The sequence below is a fragment of the Eschrichtius robustus genome, chromosome 16, assembly GCF_028021215.1.
Source record: "Eschrichtius robustus isolate mEscRob2 chromosome 16, mEscRob2.pri, whole genome shotgun sequence".
Classification (NCBI taxonomy): Eukaryota; Metazoa; Chordata; class Mammalia; order Artiodactyla; family Eschrichtiidae; genus Eschrichtius; species Eschrichtius robustus.
Genome location: NC_090839.1, coordinates 78,927,785 through 78,946,271, shown reverse-complemented (window position 1 = coordinate 78,946,271; position 18,487 = coordinate 78,927,785). Strand labels below are relative to the sequence as shown.

Below are 18,487 nucleotides of genomic sequence, written 5' to 3'. Positions count from 1 at the left end.
TTGAGACCTTTCTCTTTTTCTAATATGGATACTTAGTGCTATAAATTTTTTCTTAAAGTACTGGTATAGCTACATGCCACATATATTTTCATTCAGTTCAACATACTTTCAGTTTCTCTTTTGAGTTCTTTGACTCATAGGTAATATATGTAGAAGTGCATTATTTAATTCCCATATACTTTGGGGCTTTTCTAAATATCTGCCTGCTATTGAACTGTAATTTAATTTCACGATGATATTTGAACATATCTTCTGTGACTTGAATTCTTTTAAGTTATTTATTTATTTATAGCCCACAGTATGATACATCTTGGTAAGTGTTCCATATTTACATAAAAAGAATGTGTATTCTGCTGTTGTTGGAAGGAGTATTCTATAAACTCTAATTACATCAAGTTGAATGGTAGTGTTATTCAACTCAAGTCTGTGATAGTGTTAAGATATCCAACCATATTGGGGATGGTGGTGTGCTGAATTGGGCGATTGGGATTGACATGTATACACTGATGTGTATAAAATTGATGACTGATTAAAAAATAAATAAATAAAAAATAAAAATAAAAAAATATTTACAACTCAGTATGGCACATAACATGAGCTCCATAAATGTTAGATTTAAAAAAATGCTGGTGCAACTAAGAAGCCTGCCTGCCACAACTAAGACCCAGCACAACCGAATAAACAACAACAACAACAAAAAGATATCCAACCATAACTGTAGATATGTCTATTTCTCCTTAAAATCATATCAGTTTTTACTCCAGCATTTTAAAGCTCTGCTATGTCTGAGGTCCTCCTCCCCACACTGAGGCCTGGAAACCCTTCAGGCAGTAATTTGGGGCAATCATAGCACTCACTTTGTTTCCTGTTTCTTAGGTCTCCCTATTTTTCATTGCCCTATTATAATACCTTGAAAACCATTGTTTCATACACTTATCTAGCTTCTGTTGTTGTTGTTGTTACTGTTTCAGATGAAGGCTATCGGATGACACTGTAATATGCAGGAAGGGAAATGTCGTCCTAAAGGTTCAGGGAAAGAGCCTGTTCTTGAAGATGCCGTCTTAAGAAACAGAAGTAAATTTTAGAAACCATGTCCTCAGAGTCATCATAAGGATAAAGAAGGCATGAACTTTGTGAGACGGGGACACAGAGAGAGCAAATCAAGGTGAAGGCAAAGAGGCAAGCAGGTAAAGGAGGAAAAAGGAAAGAAATATCTGGCAGAATACAAGTCCTCATCGGAGGCAATAAAGAGTAGATGTTTCATTGGAAAACAAATCAAAGATTTGATGTGGGAGAAAAATTAGAAGAGCCCTCTCAGAATGCAGAAGGAAAGGACAAAGATATTAATATGTTGAAAGAAAAATGTACTATGTATGTAGGGCAAAGAAATGGAGATGCAACCTAATGGAGAATTATAGGTGGTCCCAAGAAATAAACCAAAACTATAGAAAAAGCAGTTATAATTAAAAAAAAAAAGAAAAATTTTGAATTGATTAAAGAATAAGGATGAAGATCAAAGTGGATCACATGTTGCTGGCAAAACTAATAAGAAGAAACTTACACATAGAGATGTGCTGTTAAAATTTTTTTAATTCAAGGACGGGGGCGGGGGGTATCACTGGAATGTATAGGCAATACACAACACAACACAACACAAAACAAAAAAAACCCCAAGCCTCTCGGAAGGGCTCTAAGTTGAATCAATACTGTACGTGTTGGTGACAGGCCCTCTAGCTCACTGAAGTCCATGGGCATGGTCCAGTCCTGTCCCAGCACTGGCCACACCCACAAGGACCAGCAATAGAAACTTTCCTATCAGGCACCAGAGGTTCACAGGAGAGGACGTATCACCTTGATGATGAAAGATGATGAAAATAGAAATATGTCAACCGTCAGGTGCACAGGCATGTGAGAAACACCTCTGGAGACTTTGGGGAGCTTAGGTTCCTCAAAAGTGAGGGGCAGGCAGTCAGAAAAATGACTACTTGGTGACTGTTCTCATCACTGCTTTTAAAACTCAGGTCTATTTTTGGTTAGAATGTGAGCCCTGGAGAGCAGGACCTATGTGATACTGTCTCCACTTTTGTCCCCTGTAGCTGGCACAGAAGGTCCTTGTGTAGCTGCAAATACACGTCTTTATTCACACCTCCTGGGGGTTGTTCTGGGAAGGGGTGGAGGTAGTCTTTATACTGAGGAGAAAAGTCCTATATAAACATTGAGTCCTGCCCAGTCTAGAGAAACAGCGGTGAATTCATAGCTGATTTCCAATCCATAGTGTAGCTAAGGGTGGGAATATAGAGCAGGTTGACCCTGTTGCAACATGATCATCACATAATCCTCATTTCTTGTGCATAATTGCATGCCTGAGAATGACTTAGAGAAAGAAGGAGGCAAAATGCTTTCTCCATTATGGGCAGGGGACATTTTGCAGATTATGTTACCCTTAATAAAATAGTTTTCTTGTTTTACATGGACTTATCCTGAACTATCTCTGGGAATTATTGATTGTCCTTGTGGGGTATTTGCAAATGTGTGCATGCATGCATATTCTCTCCAATATTCCCTCCTAGGAGACCAGAAGATCACAAGGAGAATGAAAGCATATGTTGATTTCAACAAATAGAGCTGGAACAATTGGAGATCCATATGCAAAAAAAAAATGAAGCCTAGACACAGAAATTACACCTTTCATAAAAATTAATTCAAATGGATCATAGGCCTAAATGCAAAATGCGAAACTTTAAAATTTCTAGGAGAAAATCTAGATGATCTTGTGTTTGGTAATGAGCTTTCAGGTAAAACACCAAAAGCATGATCCATGAAAGAAAAACTTGATAAGCTGAATTTTATTAAGATCAAAATCTTCTGCTCTGCAAAAGACACTGCTAAGAGAATGAAAAGACAAAACAACAAATTGGGGAAAAGTATCTGAAAAACATGTATCCGATAAAGGACTTATAGACAAAATATACAAAGAAGTCTTGAAACTCAACAATAAAAAAAACAAACAACCCAATGAAATATATGGGGAAAAGATCAGAACGGACACCTCACCAAAGGAAATATACAGACGGCAAACAAGCATATGAAAAGGTGCTCCAAATCATATGTCATCGGGAAATGCAAATTAAAACGAGATACCACTACACGCCTATCAGAATGGCTAAAACCAAAAACAAAAATGACAATACCAATTGCTATCAAAAATATGAAGCAAAAGGAATTTTCTTCCTTGCTGGTGTAATACAAGTACGGGACAGCCACCTTGGAAGACAGTTGGGAAATTTCTTACGAAGCTAAGCATAGTCTTAGCACACCATACAGCAGTCATGCTCCTAGGTATTTAGCCAACTAATTTGAAACCTTATGTCCACAAAAAAATCTGCATGCTGATTTATAGCATTATATTTACTTGTAAATATATTTATATGTACAACTGTAAATATATAATATATAGATTTATAGCAGCTTTATTCATAATCACCAAAGCATCAGATGCAACCAAGATGCCCTTCAATAGGTGACTAAACTGTGGTGCATCTATAAAATGGAATATTATTCAACAATAAAAAGAAATGAGATACCAAGCCACAGAAAGACATAGATGGATCTTAAATGGATATATGTAAATGAAAGGAGCCAATCTAAAAAGGCTACATACTGTATGGTTCCAATTACTTGACATTCTGGAAACGCAAAACTATAGAGATAGAAAAGATCAGTGGTTGCAGAAGTTCAGAAATCAAGGAGGAAGACGGACTAGGTGAAGCTCAGGGTATTTTTAGGGCAGCAAAACTATTCCGTATGATACTGTCATTGTGGATACTTGACAATATGCACTTGGCAAAAACCACTGAACATCAGCACAAAGAGTGAACCTTAATGTATGCCACTTTAAGAAATCAGGAGGTCAGTAGATATCCAGGATGGAACGCGGAATGTGGCAAATCAATTTGTATTACGCATGTATGAAGCAACCTCACTGAAGGGAGGAGCGCTGACATAAGTAACTTTGGAAATGAGTGGAATTTGGAAGACTAAAGGCAAAGGTGCTATAAAGCGTACGTGTTAACAGTTCTGATACTGCTATACATGTTAGTGCAGTTAAACAATTAAGTAAATGGATGGTGGATGATAGGAGCTAGATTATTCTCTGATGGCGTGGGTGTTTACAGGTAAGAAAGGGGAGGCTGGTAGAAGGATCCATGTGGTAATGGATGTTGGAGACGTCAGTATAGAGCTATATTTAGCTTGATATAGCTACAGATGTTACATATAGAAATATGTATAGATATGTGTATATACATAGGTTAATACCTACATATATTTTTTCTTGCTCTGTTAGCTGAGAGGGCCTAGAAGCAACAATGCTTCGGTAGCAACAAGCATGCCTAGGGTTCAGACCTTGGTTTCTAACACCATTCTCTGATAAAAGAAACCAGGCCCGGAAACTGGGTCAGGAAACACACAAGATGAGTCTGGAACATCCTGTAGTGTAAGGAAATAAGAAAGTGTTCAAAACACAGGAGCCAAGAGCTCCAAGTGGCTAAGGCTACAACCCTTTGAGCAACGAAACAAAGTTGTATTGCATCTTTACCTAAAGTATGAAATAAATACCCATGAGTCCATACTAAATAAATGCATGATTGCATAAATAAATAACTGGGGGAAAAGAGACAAAATTTCCTGTACAGAATAATTCCAAATAATTTATGTAGATACTCTGCCTTCATGGAGATGGAGCCTAACTCCTCATTTCTTGTGTAGCCTGTGTATAGCAACTTCCTTCCAAAGAGTACAGTATGGAAAAGGGAAAAATTAGTAACTTTGGAGTGAAGAATCCTGACAAACACACCTCAGCCAGGTGGTCAGGGTCAACATCAACATCGATTAGACATGCTGATATTATGCACCCTTGGTATGATGTGATGAAAATGGCACTTGACTTTTGTCATCTTCCTCCCCAATCCCATAACCCCAGCCTAATCATGAGAAAAGCAGCAGACAAATCCCAATTGAGGGACATTCATTTTTTTTTTGAGATTAATTTGTGTTTTTATTTGCCAGTATAATTTAACTACAGTGGCCTGCAAACTTTTTTGATCTAAAAAGTACATTTTACATCACAATCCAACAAACACACACACATATGTAATATGTATACATATATAAAAATGAAACAAAAGTTTTGCCAAAAACGTCTACCCTGAGTGTTCTTTTTTTTTTTTTTTAAGGCTTTTTTTCTAAACCAAGGATGAACTGCACGGACACGTCATAAGCACCAAAGTCCCCAGTTCATCTTAGGGTTCACTTTAATGAAGTGAATAGTGTTGCACGTTCTATGGGTTTGGACAAAAGTATAATGACATATATCCATCATTATAACGTCATACAAAGTATTTTCGCTGCTCATAAAAACTTCTGTACTCTTGGGTATTCATCTCCCCTCTTCCCACAAACTCCTAGCAACCATTGATCTTTTTATTGTCCCAACTGAAGAACATTCTACAAAATACCTGACCAATACCCCTCAAAACTATCAAAGTCGTCAAAAACAAGAAAACTCTGAGAAACTGTCACAGCCAAGAGGAGCCCAAAGCGACATGACAACTAAATGTAATGCCATATCCTGGATGAGATCCCGGAACAGAAAAAGGACATGAGATAAAAACCTAAGGAAATGTGAACTAAGTATGGACCCTAGTTAATAATACTGTATCAATATTGATTCATTAATTGTAACACACATACAGTATTTGTGTGAAATGCGAATGGGAAGAACCTGAGTGTTAGGTAGATGGGAACTCAATTATTGTCTCAATTTTTCTGTAAATCTAAAAGTGCTACCCCAAAATAAAATTTATTTTAAAAAAATGTTTAGTCTCTCATATTGTCTCCCATAGGTGATGTGTCTTGTCACACAGTCACAGGTATCCTGCTGGCCTCCAAACCTGAAGTTTAGAACTGGCGGATTGGGGCTCCTTCTTGTAGTTGGTGCAATGCTCCCAGGAGTCCTGGTATCTGCCCTTCCTGTTTGGCCTCCTCTCAGCTCTACGTGGCTGACATCCCTGGGTCTCTGCTTTACCCTCCATCCAAGTCTGGCCCAGGAGTCTACACCCATCCTCTGTTCTGGGGACACCTTGGCGTTGCCTCTGTGGCAGACCAGCCGCCTCTTCATTCAGTGTCTCTGCCCCACAGCTACCCTGTTCCACTCTCCACACACTGAACCAGACCAGAGGTGATGTCTTGGGACAGGTGCCCTATGTGGTGGGCTCCCAACATCCCCATGGAGGGCTGAGACCAGAGCCTCTGTCCTTAGTGCTGACCTCATGCAGCCCCTGGGCGCCGAGAGAGAGATGGAAGCAGCACATCCCTTAGCTCTCCTGCCTCTTTCTCATTTCTCCTCCTCCCTCCAACCTCTAACCAGAAAATAAAGAAGTTTCCTTTACTTCTCCTGTGTCATCTGCTCCTTCTTCCCGGCTCCAGCCTCACCGTTAAGCCTGAAAGGTGGTCAGAGATACCTTCTTTACACTAGGAGAAGAATCCAAAGGTCTGAGTCTCCCCTATGAACTTTAATCTTGCAAGATTTCTCTGCCCATGAAGTCTGGCTTGGAAGCCCACTGTCTCCCCAAGAAATCAAACACCTGTCATCCCGCCCTGGGGTAAGAAGGCTCTTGACTTAGCCTCAGCCTTCATATTAACATGCACCCATATAATATTTGCCACAATGTTATTCTTATTACCTACTGCCAGGGTGGATTGAGTACTATGGCTTGTCCCTGCCGGGGAGGAAGTCAGAGGGAGCTGGGTCCTGTAGTCGGGGAACGGGTTTCCTAAAAAGAGATGGCGACTTGCCCAGAGAAGACCGGAAGAAAGAAGCCAGGAAACAGAACTAAGAAATGCACCAGACAGGGGTCCTGGGGGACTCTCACCCTTGGCGGCCTGAGGATAGAATCAAAGGGCCCATGAATTTGGATGAGAAGGAATATATCTTTATTTTCATCAATCTCTAAATGGAATCTAGCATATCCTTCAAGTACGAACGCAGGCCACATGGTGCAAATGAATTAGCAGTACTGTGATTTTGCCGCTAATATTTTCCTACCACGTTACAGTTGTCAGAATTATCTCCCCATGTTGTTTACACTTACGACTACAGTATTTCAAAATTATGATTGCTATTACACCCGCTGTCAGATCTTATTATTTAATGCAGCAACAAGGAAGCGCAAGTATTATTACATCACACATTTGTTTTGTCTAATATTGCGACTGTACTTAAAAATAATTGATTTCCTTTACTGTTCCCTCAATTATTCTACTTCATGCTTTTAAAAACATAATTCACAGGCTTCACCAGACCGCCAAAGGGATGCACGCATGAAAAGTCCCTCTAAAAATACTTTTATTTTTTCCGACTCTAAGAAGATTTCTTTGTAGATGGTAATTTTTCCCTACATTGAAATTATTTTTTCTGACTCTATGAAGATTTCTTTGTAGATGGTAAATTTTCCCTACTCTGGTTATTCCCAAGCCTTCAGTGAAATCTGTGATTTATATCCATCTGCTGTGTGATGATGGCCGGGTGGGGAATTGAGAGAAGGCAAAGGAAATCGCGCCCTTGCACCAGCACCTCCCCTCCAGGGGCTGATGACTTGGTAGCTGCTGCTTACTGAGAAAACACGGAGGCCCCAGAGTCCCAGGCGTGGACCAGAAGGGAAGCAGCATGGGGCTGAGATGGTGCTAAGCCCTTAGATGGGGGCAGGTAACCAGAATCAGCTACAGGTGGATTGGCTCACGTACATACTGAAGGCCCACCTGTTTCCCCCAAATATAATATGAGGAGATGACCCTGCTAAGGGAATGAGACAGATATTCGGCCCACAGCAGCACAGTGGTACCAGCTACTCCTCTTCTTTAAGTAAGTCCCATCAAAGCTCTGTGTGACCAGGGCCCAATTAATTACACTCTGAGTGACCCCTAGAGTTGTGGAATGGACCACTTGTATCATGACATGGGTGGGCTGGCCACTCTCTCTCCTGGAACATATCCTATCGATTTTCCTGAAATCCTGTCCTGGTTAATGTCTCTGCCCATGTGGCGAAACTTCCTCTATTTGCCAACGTGGCTCTTTCTGCCCTGTCCTTTCTCCTTCTGGAGTCTGGCACACACCAGGTTAGGAGAATTTAAAGACAGACAAATGCTTTTCTAACATAATAATGTTCTGAGTTATCCACGGGATTGTGGATATCTTGACTCCCCGCCACCCAGATTCTTATTCTTCCATGCCACCCAGCAGGAATCCAGAAGATGCTGACAGAGGCCCATCACTGGGCGCAGGTAGCATAAGGATCCAGGATCCATGAAGGAAAACTGTGGGAGTTTTACAATGTGGTCCCCGAATTCTCTGAATCTCCTCGCCACTGATATGTGCTCTCTACGCCTCTACCCCCTGAATCTAGGAGGATCTGGACTGCTTTGACTGCCAGAATATGCCAGAAGGGATGCTTACAAGGCCAAGTCATAAAAGGCCAACCAGGCCCCAGCTGGTGCTCTTGGAAGGCTCATCCCTAGATGCTTGTCTTAGAAGCCAGATGCCACGCTGGGAGAAGGACAAGCCATGTGGAGAAGTCATATGTAGATGCTCCCAGCTGAGCTGCTCCTTCAGCCAGCCCAGCTCAGGCGCCAAACGTACGAGTCACCAAACGATTCCAGCCCCTGGCCATCGAGTCTTTCCAATAGAGGCACCGGACATCACAGAGCAGAGATAAGCCATCCCCACTGAACTCCTGACCCAGAGATTCCAAGAGCATAAGATGTTTGCTGGTTTATGGCATTGAGTTTGGGGTGGTTTATTGCAAAGCAGTAGTAGCTGGACTAAGAAGAAACGAGAGGTCCAGGAGGAAAAGGTTCCTGCAATGGCCACATGTGGACCATGGGTAGAGAGCTGGATGTGGCTCCGGTGGGAGAGACAGGGGAAGGGACATCTGGTGGGACAGGCTGCGGGGCCTCTGTGTCCCTCCAGTCCCCTTTGAGCTCTGCGATGGGGAGGACAGCCTGAATCTTGAGGGAAAGTGCTGTTTTCTACAGTCTTCTGCTGATAGCAAGTCTGTCAGGGCATGGATTTCACTGTCTCCCCCTCCCCCTGCCCCACTTTCCAGATAGGAGCAAAATGCTCACATTAAAATTTGATACAAACACAGGGAGTGTGCTAGATGAATTTGGTCTGGCCCAGGGATTCTCAGTTTTAACATAAAAGGGCTTCTGATGATAGAGAATGACGAGATCATAGCCCAAAACATCCCACTGCAAGCAAGGACCCAGTTTTGAAGCCCAAGATTTTTGTCTTAAAAACGAGTACCTTGCACCAGAACATACCAAGCTTTGTTTTAATATTAAACTGTCTTAGATTACCTGCCATGAGGTGAAAAGTACATCGCATGAACGTGTATGTACCCTGTTTATCCTATGATGCCGGACATGCTCTGGTCCATTGCTGCATCCCCCATGCAAATGCCAGGAAGATAGGCATATAGCATTCTGATACCCAAAGCTCTTCCAAAGAAATCAGGTTCCTAGGGGCCAACTGGGTTACTGACCATGGAGCACTTTTAGAGGAATACTTATTAATAACAATATTAACCATCAATTTGTGGCATGTTTCACATAAAATAATAAAATAATGCCATTTGCAGCAATATGGATGGACCTAGATATGATCATACTAGGTGAAGTAAACCAGACAAAGACAAATAACATATGCTATCACTTGTATGTGGAATCTCTTTTTAGAAAAGGATACAAATGAACTTATTTACTAAACAGAAACAGACACACAGACTTTGAAAACAAACTTATGGTTACTAAAGGGGAAACATGAGGGGGGAGGGATAAATTAGGAGTTTGGGATTAACATACACTACTGTATATAAAATAGAGAATCAGCAAGGACCTCCTGTACAACACAGGGAACTCTACTCAATATTCTGTATTAACCCATAATATTTCCCATAATATTATGGAAAAAGAATCTGAAAAAGAATGGATATATGTGTATGTATAACTGAATCACTTAGCTGTATACCTGAAAGTAACACAACATTGTAAATCAACTATACTCCAATATAAACTAGAAATTAAATTTTTTAAAAATGTGGTATGTTTTCTTAGAAGAATCATGCAGGAAATAATGGATCCTGGCTGAAAGGAGGATTTTGAAGAGACTTGAGTTAGAGAATCTCCAGGAGGGTGCAAGAGTGATCAAAATTTCTCAGCTAAGATCATTTGTTAACATTTTCTATGGAGTCCAGAATTTACACTTTGGCTGTGTGTGTAGAAGTTTTTCTTCGTGAAGACTGTGTTCTTGATCCCATGCCGCCTGGCTTCCTGAGAGACGCTTCTCCATTAATTATCACCTTCAAGCCCTTCTCCTCTCTCGCCTCCTTCCCCTCCACTCCAGTGTCCCCTGTCCTCAGAAGCCCTTCCCTTAGGTAAATTGGTTCCGAATTCTGGAGAGCAATGTGGCAAATCTAGCAAAAGGAAAAAAAAAAAAAAAAAAGTGTACACCTTCTGACCCAGAAATTTCACTTCTAGAAAATTTATATTTAGATATACTTGCACAAGTTCATAAGGATAAATAGATAGAGATGCTCATTGCAGCACTGCTTGTGAGACCAAAAACAGAGCAGCCTAAACAGCCATCAAGAGAGAACTGCTGAAATCAATCAGAGTACAACAGAAAAGGATGCTGGTAATAAATTACTGAGTGAAAAAAACCTTGCAGGGTAATGTGACCACATTAGCGAGAACAAACTGTGAATACTTAGGTGGATACAGGTTTATTTATTCTAGGTATACTGCACAACTTCAGGGGGGTGACATTCACATTGTATTCTTGTTGTATAATTGAATGGTGTGCCCTGGCGCCATACAACTGCCTGGTGTGTGTGTGTGTGCGTGTGTGACACGTCCCAAGGCACACCCTGTGCATGAATTTATCCTAACACATAAACTCTATGGTGAGTATTAATCCATCTTTTCCATGAGCCTATCAACTGTAAGAGGAAAGGGATTACTTATCTCTGAATTCCCAACACCCAGCACAAATCCTGGCACACCAATTAATGGTGTTTGGTTGAATATGGGTGCTAGCATTCCCTGGGCCCAGGGTATATCAATTATGTATCATTTGCATAGAACTAGGCGTGTCCTAGGGAGAGGAAATAAACACTTAGCGGGTGATTTCTTAGCTTTTACACACACACATACACACGTATTTACTCATACTCAGGGTTCCAAGCTCAAAGTGTGCTTGGAAAAGCTGAGCTAAGCCAAGATAAACCATTTTCTTTGCTGTACGACATCGCTAAGATTTTAATATGCATTGATATTCTCTAACAGGTAGATATAGTATGAAGCCTCGCCTGAATTTTACCAACCATGAAGCACTTTTAGAGGAATGTTTATTAACATTGATGTTCTGAGGATCATCACTTTGGAACATGTTGTATTAGAAGAATCACAACGGAAGTAAATAGGTCCTGAAAGGAAGATATCCAAGAGACTGGGTCAATCTCCAGGAGAATGAAAGAGTGATTAAAAGTTTCTTAGCTAAGACCATTTGAAATTCAAGTTGGACGGCTGGAACTGATGGAGAAAGGGAAAGGGAAAGGGAAAAGAGTTGGCCATCATAACAAGAGAGGGCAAAGTACACTTGCTGATACGACATTGTTTCAGCAGAGACCCTCCCAATTCTTCTGGGGACCTGCTGGGCTGTTGGTGAAGGTCCCAGGGAGAAGGAAATTGGGGTCAGCAGATTTCCAGGTCCTAGTTGAAAATCTCCTGGTTTAGTAGGTAGAGCCCACAAACGTATAGATTTTGTAAACTCACCAGATAAATTTTGATGATGAGCTAAATTTTGAACTGCTCACTCCTTGGCATCGGTCCTCCTGCTCTAACACTATCCCTTGTTGCAGCCAGAACAGGATCAGTGGACTGATGGGGGCAGAGGCCAGACCACAGCAAGAGAAGGCTGAGAAGTAAATGAAAGGTGGAGAAAGAGAACAAGTGGAGGCAATTTTTTCAAGAAGTTTGAAGAATATTTTTTTTTAAAGTTCATATCAGCCTTCTTTTTTAAAGATAAGTGACATCAGAACGAATGTTTATGCTTAGGGGAAGAAGAAAGAGGTTGAAGAATAACCGAGGAGGTACAACTGATGGAATAAGGTCCCTGAAGAGAGGGTGGCAGGGAACGGATGCCTGTGCACATGTGGCAGGTGGTCCTTGACCTGGTGAAAGGCGTCCTCCTCCACTATGATGGGCAGGGAGGGGCAAAGATGAACTTGGATGCAGAAAAGGTGACAGACAGGTGCTCAGGAAGTTGAGAAGTTTCCTCCTGGGGCCTTTGTTTTATTTGGGAATGAGCAAGTAGATCATTCTTAGATGAGTGGGTAGTGGGTGAAACAGTCATGGTGGAACATGGGGAGGAGACCTGGTCGCTAGAAGAACCTCGGAGTCCCACTGAAGACCAGTTGGAGTTGAAGGCTATGAGTATCACCTACCCATGTCCCATATCCATGTAAGATTTTCTCTCAGTATGCTCTATATCCTGAAATAGGAATAACAGTGGTAAACACCATCAAGGAGGTTGTTAAAGAGGGGAGTACTGCAGTGTGAGTTCTGTGAGTTGAATCTGAAGGAACATGAGGTGGAAATGTTGCCTTGTCATCCACACGGTTTTAGCTTCCTCACGTGACATCAGGACTCTGGGCAGATGTGAGACAGAACAAGCACTAAGATATTCAAGGAGCACGGGAGTGATTGGAAAGAAAGCAGGTGATGACAACAAGGAGAGGTCAGAGGTGAGATTTTTACACAACTTTCTAGGAACCATGCTATGAAGGTCGACCAATAGTCTCTCCAAGTGAAAGGTCTCACTGTTCATCTCAGGGGCCCTGAAGTACCTCCCCATCCTCCCAAACACACACAAACCTTGCTCCAACCAGAATGGGTCCTCTCTTTTTTTTTTGCCTTACATACTGGGATTCCCCAGAAGACATATTTTGGAAAGGTTTTGTGAGGAAAAAAAAACAAAACAAAACTGAACATCACTGATGAGACCCAACCCTTGCATTCAACCCGAGAAAGAACCCGAGGCTCCCAGTGAGCTGATGGAGATGCCCACTGCTGCATCCTTCTACAGAACCATATGGTGTGTGCTCTCCCTGAGGATGTAGCCCCCAGAGCTAATGCTCGGTGATGAAACATCCTCATTAGGGCTGGTGACATGAATGCTGCTGGGGTCCAACAGAGCTGGGCATTTTGGGGAGGGAGGAGCAGTGGCTGTGGTGGGGCCATGGAATTCCCTGGACACCTGTTCGGGACACGAGGAGGAGAAATTAGGATGGGCAGACCAGGGGGGACTCTGGTTGATGAATCCAACCTAACTAGGGAAGCCAACTCGGTAACCAGGCAATAAAACTTGAGTTCGTTCTGCCTCTCACTGCTCAGGACCTTAAATCATGGAGGAGTTTATGGGTCCTGTTTACGTAGAAGCTCTCTTTATAAGCTATTCAGAGCAGGGGTGGGAGGGACTAATAGGGAGAGAAAAATTCCCTTTGAATTTCCATTGCTTTCAGAGTCAGCAATTTAATGAGTCATGCATTCTAAAACCTTGCTTTGTCTACACGTTTTCATGTCAAAATACTAAACAACACTTTGTTTGGAACATGGGGTATTTTTAGCTCAGGTATCAATAGTGCACATCCATTTCTCCCCATATTATAAAAGCTTCCCTCGGGCTGGGTTGGAGCAGCACCATGGTAGTGGGGTTGTTTACTAGCTGTGGTTTGCTGAAGCTACCTGTGTATCTCTCTATCCTTGGGGACTCTCTTCCAGTTGGTCTCCTGGGCCTACTGACCAATCATGAGTCAGCTCCAGACCTGGTCAAAAGAGTTCCAGGTCTCAGAGCCTGGACAAAAGGGGAAGAGCATCCTTTCAAGCCTCCAGCCCAGGGAGTCAGCACCTTGGTGGGCCCGAGAGAAGCAGGGTTCCACTGCTATGGGCCCTTGCAAGACTCTTCAGAGTAGAAGAGAAGGAAGGTCCCCAGCTACAGGTCATCTCCAGATCCATCAAGAGAAAGCCTGGCCACACCTTGGCAAAGACATAGGAATAGACATTCTGGGGAATTCTGTAATCTTCCAGACTGACAGGCAGGAGAATGGGCTGGGAGGAGGCTAGAGGGTCCTACTTCTCCAGTCCCTGCCTCTGCATGAGGTCTCTCTCCACAGGCCACGGCGGTGCCCCCAGCCCACTTCATCTACCCCACTGCTTTTGTCCCACCAGTGATAGTTCACTCCTCTGCGTCTCCTGGGGACCACCTTCTTTGAAAGGCTCCAACTTAAGAGTATGAATAACAAGCACCTTACCTGCACCTCGGGAGTAGCTGACCAACTTCAAGAATGGAATACAAAACCAATATCTGAAGGAACTGGGGTGAGCAGCTGCCCCACTTTTCATTGTCTCTCCACCGTTTCCATCCACGTATTTATAGCAGAAGCAACCATGTTCATACTCTCTGCCCTCATCCCCTGGACACTGGATTTGATCAGGAGTGGGCAGCTATGAGCCTGTTCCCCACGGATTTTGGAATTAGGACCATACTAATTCCCAGTCGAGGCTGACTGCCAAATTGGCAGCAACTTGATAGCGATAATTTTTATTATATGTGGACAGAGAAACCAGGCAGACATAGACAGGCAGAAAGAAACAGCTTTCTTGGGTTTTTCACTTCCCTGAGGCTTTGGATTTTCTGACATACCTTCTCCCACCCTCCACCAGCGCCTGGGATCTTGTGTTATGATGTTAGATGTTTCTCTTTTCACTAAGGAGACTTCTACTGGACTTCTGTTACTAGGAACCAAATTGGTACCAGGAGATGGGAAAATGATCTGGGGCAGGAAGATGGGACATGTGGAGGAGACTCCTCCTGACTTTATAATTTTGCCCATCCTGCCCATACGAGGCACAACCACCTGGACCCAGGGTGTTTCAGGACTGAAGCCCCTGATGCTCTGTAAACTAGTCCCCGTACTCAACACCCATGTTTTATCTGAAGGAGGCTCCCAGCCAAGGAACCGGAGGACAGGGAGGCAACCCTCTCTACTCTGCGAGACTTCACTGATGGAAAGTTACACAAAACATGTTCCAGGTGGGCTGTTTTCCCTTTCTCCTCCACATCCAAGCCCTGGTGCAGAGACTGTGACCATGGAACTTCACTCCTTGGCACCATCTCACCCCTCCTCCTTTTAGCTGTCTCTCTCTCTGCACTGCACAAAGAAATCTTTGAGAAATGTGTGTGTCTGCCCCCAAGGAAGGAGTGAGCAAAAGTGTTATGTCTGTTGGTGTGTGGGTATGACTGTAAATGTCATAAGAACAAGCCAGGAGCCCTAGAGACCCTCAGCCCTGGGGTCCAAGAGGAGTTCATGCCCTCCCCCACGGAGAAGCTGATGGCTTGGGAGAAGCAGATTCATTCCTCCTGGGCTACTGCTGCCCCGAGAAATGAGGGAAACTAAACTGCCTAACTCATGCTCGTCACAGTTCTGGCCCCAAAACCCTAAATCCCAAAGTCACAGGAACAAATAGGGAAATAGTTTTTAATGTGGGAGTATGTTGAGTAAAAAAGGGTTTCTGACTCCACTGGACTTCTTCTTCTGTTTGCTGCATGATATCTTCTCATCCACTAAGGTGGGCAACTCTCCTTATCCTCTGTAGCATCAGCCACATCTGTCATTTGCCACAGACCCCATAGGACATGCAGAACCATTTCTCTGCCCCAGTCCTTCCCTCCTTCCCTCCCAGGGCAAGTGCCCAGGATGCTATCACTTATTCCAGCCTGAGAATAAACCAAACAGGGATTTCGTCCTTGGACTGGACCATGCCTCCTGCTGGGGCTCCTCTCCGGGCTGGGGAGGCCCAGGCCAGGTCGTCCTCTGACCCCTGACCAGCTTTCCTGAGCAGAACCTCCCTCTGAGCCTGCCTTCAGCATATGTCATTTCAGCTTCACGTTGCCCTCTTCCAGACCTTCTCTCAGAGTCGATGAGAATGGCTCACCCTGTGGGTCAGCACACCCTTGGCCAAAGGCCCCATCAGCTCCCACCTTGATTTCCCAAACAATGAGTTGTATTGGAGAAGGTTCTGGACAGAGTCTTACAGCATCCTGTGCTGGTCCCTGCTGTCCAGCCCTCAGCTCTGGAGAGAAATTGCTGAAGATCAGGAGCTCTAGTCATCAGAAATATGTCCACTTCCTTTATTCCCCCATAAGCCTAACCCTGAACTCACGGTGCCCACCATAAACACTCGTGGCCCCCACCAGGAGCTGGTGACAGAGAGGGCTGGGGATCCCATTCCAAACAGCCTTGGGGAGACCACTGCAGAACATACCCGTTTAAAGGACTCACCCAAACCAAATCCTCGATGTCAGCTTCACACAGATCAAAATTGCTTTCTATACAAAACCACCCAGAGTTGAAATTCCTCTTGAGTTTTTACAGCCATGAATGTCTCCAAGGAAAAGAAAGAGAGTAGGATCAAACCCACAGAAGCCTGCGACTTAGAACACATACAACACCTACCCCTGAGCTGACCTTCTCACCCATAATCGGGGGAGAGGCAGGGGAGTCTAATGGTTAGGAACAAGTTTTTGCATTCAGAGACATGGGTACGAGTCCTGGGCTGACCTTTGCCTGCTTGATCTGGCCTATGTGACGTTGCTTACTGGTTGTCCTACTGTTCTTCTGTAAAAAAAAAAAATGGGGTTAATAACACCCGTATGGGGTTATTGTGAGGATTAATTGAAATTATCTATGCAGAGCTCCTGCTTCTATGCCACCACAGAGTACAGACACTATAAATGGCATCTGTTGCTTTTTTTTTTCTAACAACCCCCTCCAACCTAATCAGTCCCTAACAGAGTCAGCTTTCAAACCCATCCCCTTGCCGGTGCACGCATCTCAGATAAAATCAATGGATAGCTGTCAGGCTCAAGACAGATCGTCAAATCTCTGGCCCAGCTGGGACGTGCATGCCCTTGGGACCCCTCCCGGGTGTCCTGTCCCCAGACACTCCCCACAAAGGCTTCCAGCTCCCACACCACCCCCTACCTGCGGGCTGAACACAATCAAGTCCTGAGCAAACATTCAAGAAAGCTCGTTTCTCCGGGGGTTTGGGGGAGAAGACTTGCCAAGTGGGGAAGTCGGGGGCCCGGGTCCTCAGCGGCTCCTCTCCCCCTCCGGGGGCTCCTCTGCCCCCCTTTTCCTCATTCTCAGGCTTCCCCTCTCCAGGTTGCTCAGGCAGCCGCATCGGGGGTCCAGGGCGATGTTCTCAGAGAGATTTGTGAGCACACCAAGGGAACGTCAGCAGAGACGCTGAGATTCTGCAAGGAGTTGACAGAAACTTACTGCCTTCACAGTGCTGGTGGTTATCTACTCAGAGTCAGTTGCCTCAATAACTCACACCCTCCCTTCCGCGTTTAAACAGGACAATCGTAGAAACACAATCCTGGCACAAGAAAAATAATTGCGGTTGTGACAGATGTTTAGTTACTAATAAGGCCTCGATGTCACCAGAGGGTATTACACAACAAACCAATAATGTGCCTTTGGAACCGACCTTCATATTTACAGGTTCTTTTCCACTCCCGCTCCTGCGGGCTTTGCTGTGGTGTAAGCTACGCGGAGGGAGCTAGAACAGCCAGTGTGATTGCAACCTGCAAGAAAGCCCAGCACCTTGCCAGCAGAATTTGTTTCCTTGCCGTTGACACCAACAGAGCCACAGAAACAAAGTGTATGTGGCGGCGGGGGGGGGGGGGGGGAGCAGAGAAGTTCGCACAGCCATCTATCTAGTGGAGAGGACTCTTGCCAAAGCTCTTAAGCTTGTGACGCTGCTCGCCATTCCAGGGCAACGTCATCCTAACTTCCTTAGACAAAGCAAAGAGCATCCCAGACTACGTGGCCCTTTACCAACTCCAGTCCAGACTTGCTTCCCACGTGTATGGAGCCTCTGGGTGGGCTTGATGTCACCGAGTGGTGACTTCCTCTCTCTCCCCACCCCTGACATCAGGTCAACCTCTATCGTCCTTTACAACTCTGCTTAGGTTAAGGCACTTGGCTGGCTTAAGGCACCCCTCATCTGTGCCTACATCTGCTGTCATCCATGGCCTCTATCTCTCTCTCCCCCCAACACTGCACTGAGAAAAGCTCCAGGCAGGGAATCATTCAGATGCATGTGTGTCACCTGGGCCCAGGCAGGGATGACCTGAGAATAAGCGGTGATCAATAAAACACTTATTGAACTAACATTTACTTGATATTGGTTTCTCTTTGGTTTCAGATTGAAGTTAAAAAAAAGTAATAATAAAACAAAAAATCTCCAGAGATGTGAAGTACAGAGGGGTTAACTGGAAGAATCCTGGTGATGGACTGAACAAGCC

General features: G+C 44.0%; 1 protein-coding gene across 1 annotated transcript in view; it reads right to left on the bottom strand.

Moving 5' to 3' along the window:
* CALN1 (calneuron 1) overlaps window positions 1-17,358 on the bottom strand; it is a 425,598-nt gene extending 408,240 nt beyond the window's left edge. Inside the window, exon 1 of the mRNA XM_068524832.1 lies at window positions 17,236-17,358. Within this exon, the coding sequence (XP_068380933.1) occupies window positions 17,236-17,358 (123 nt within the window). The remainder of the gene's footprint in view (window positions 1-17,235) is intronic.
* Window positions 17,359-18,487: the final 1,129 nt, after the last annotated feature.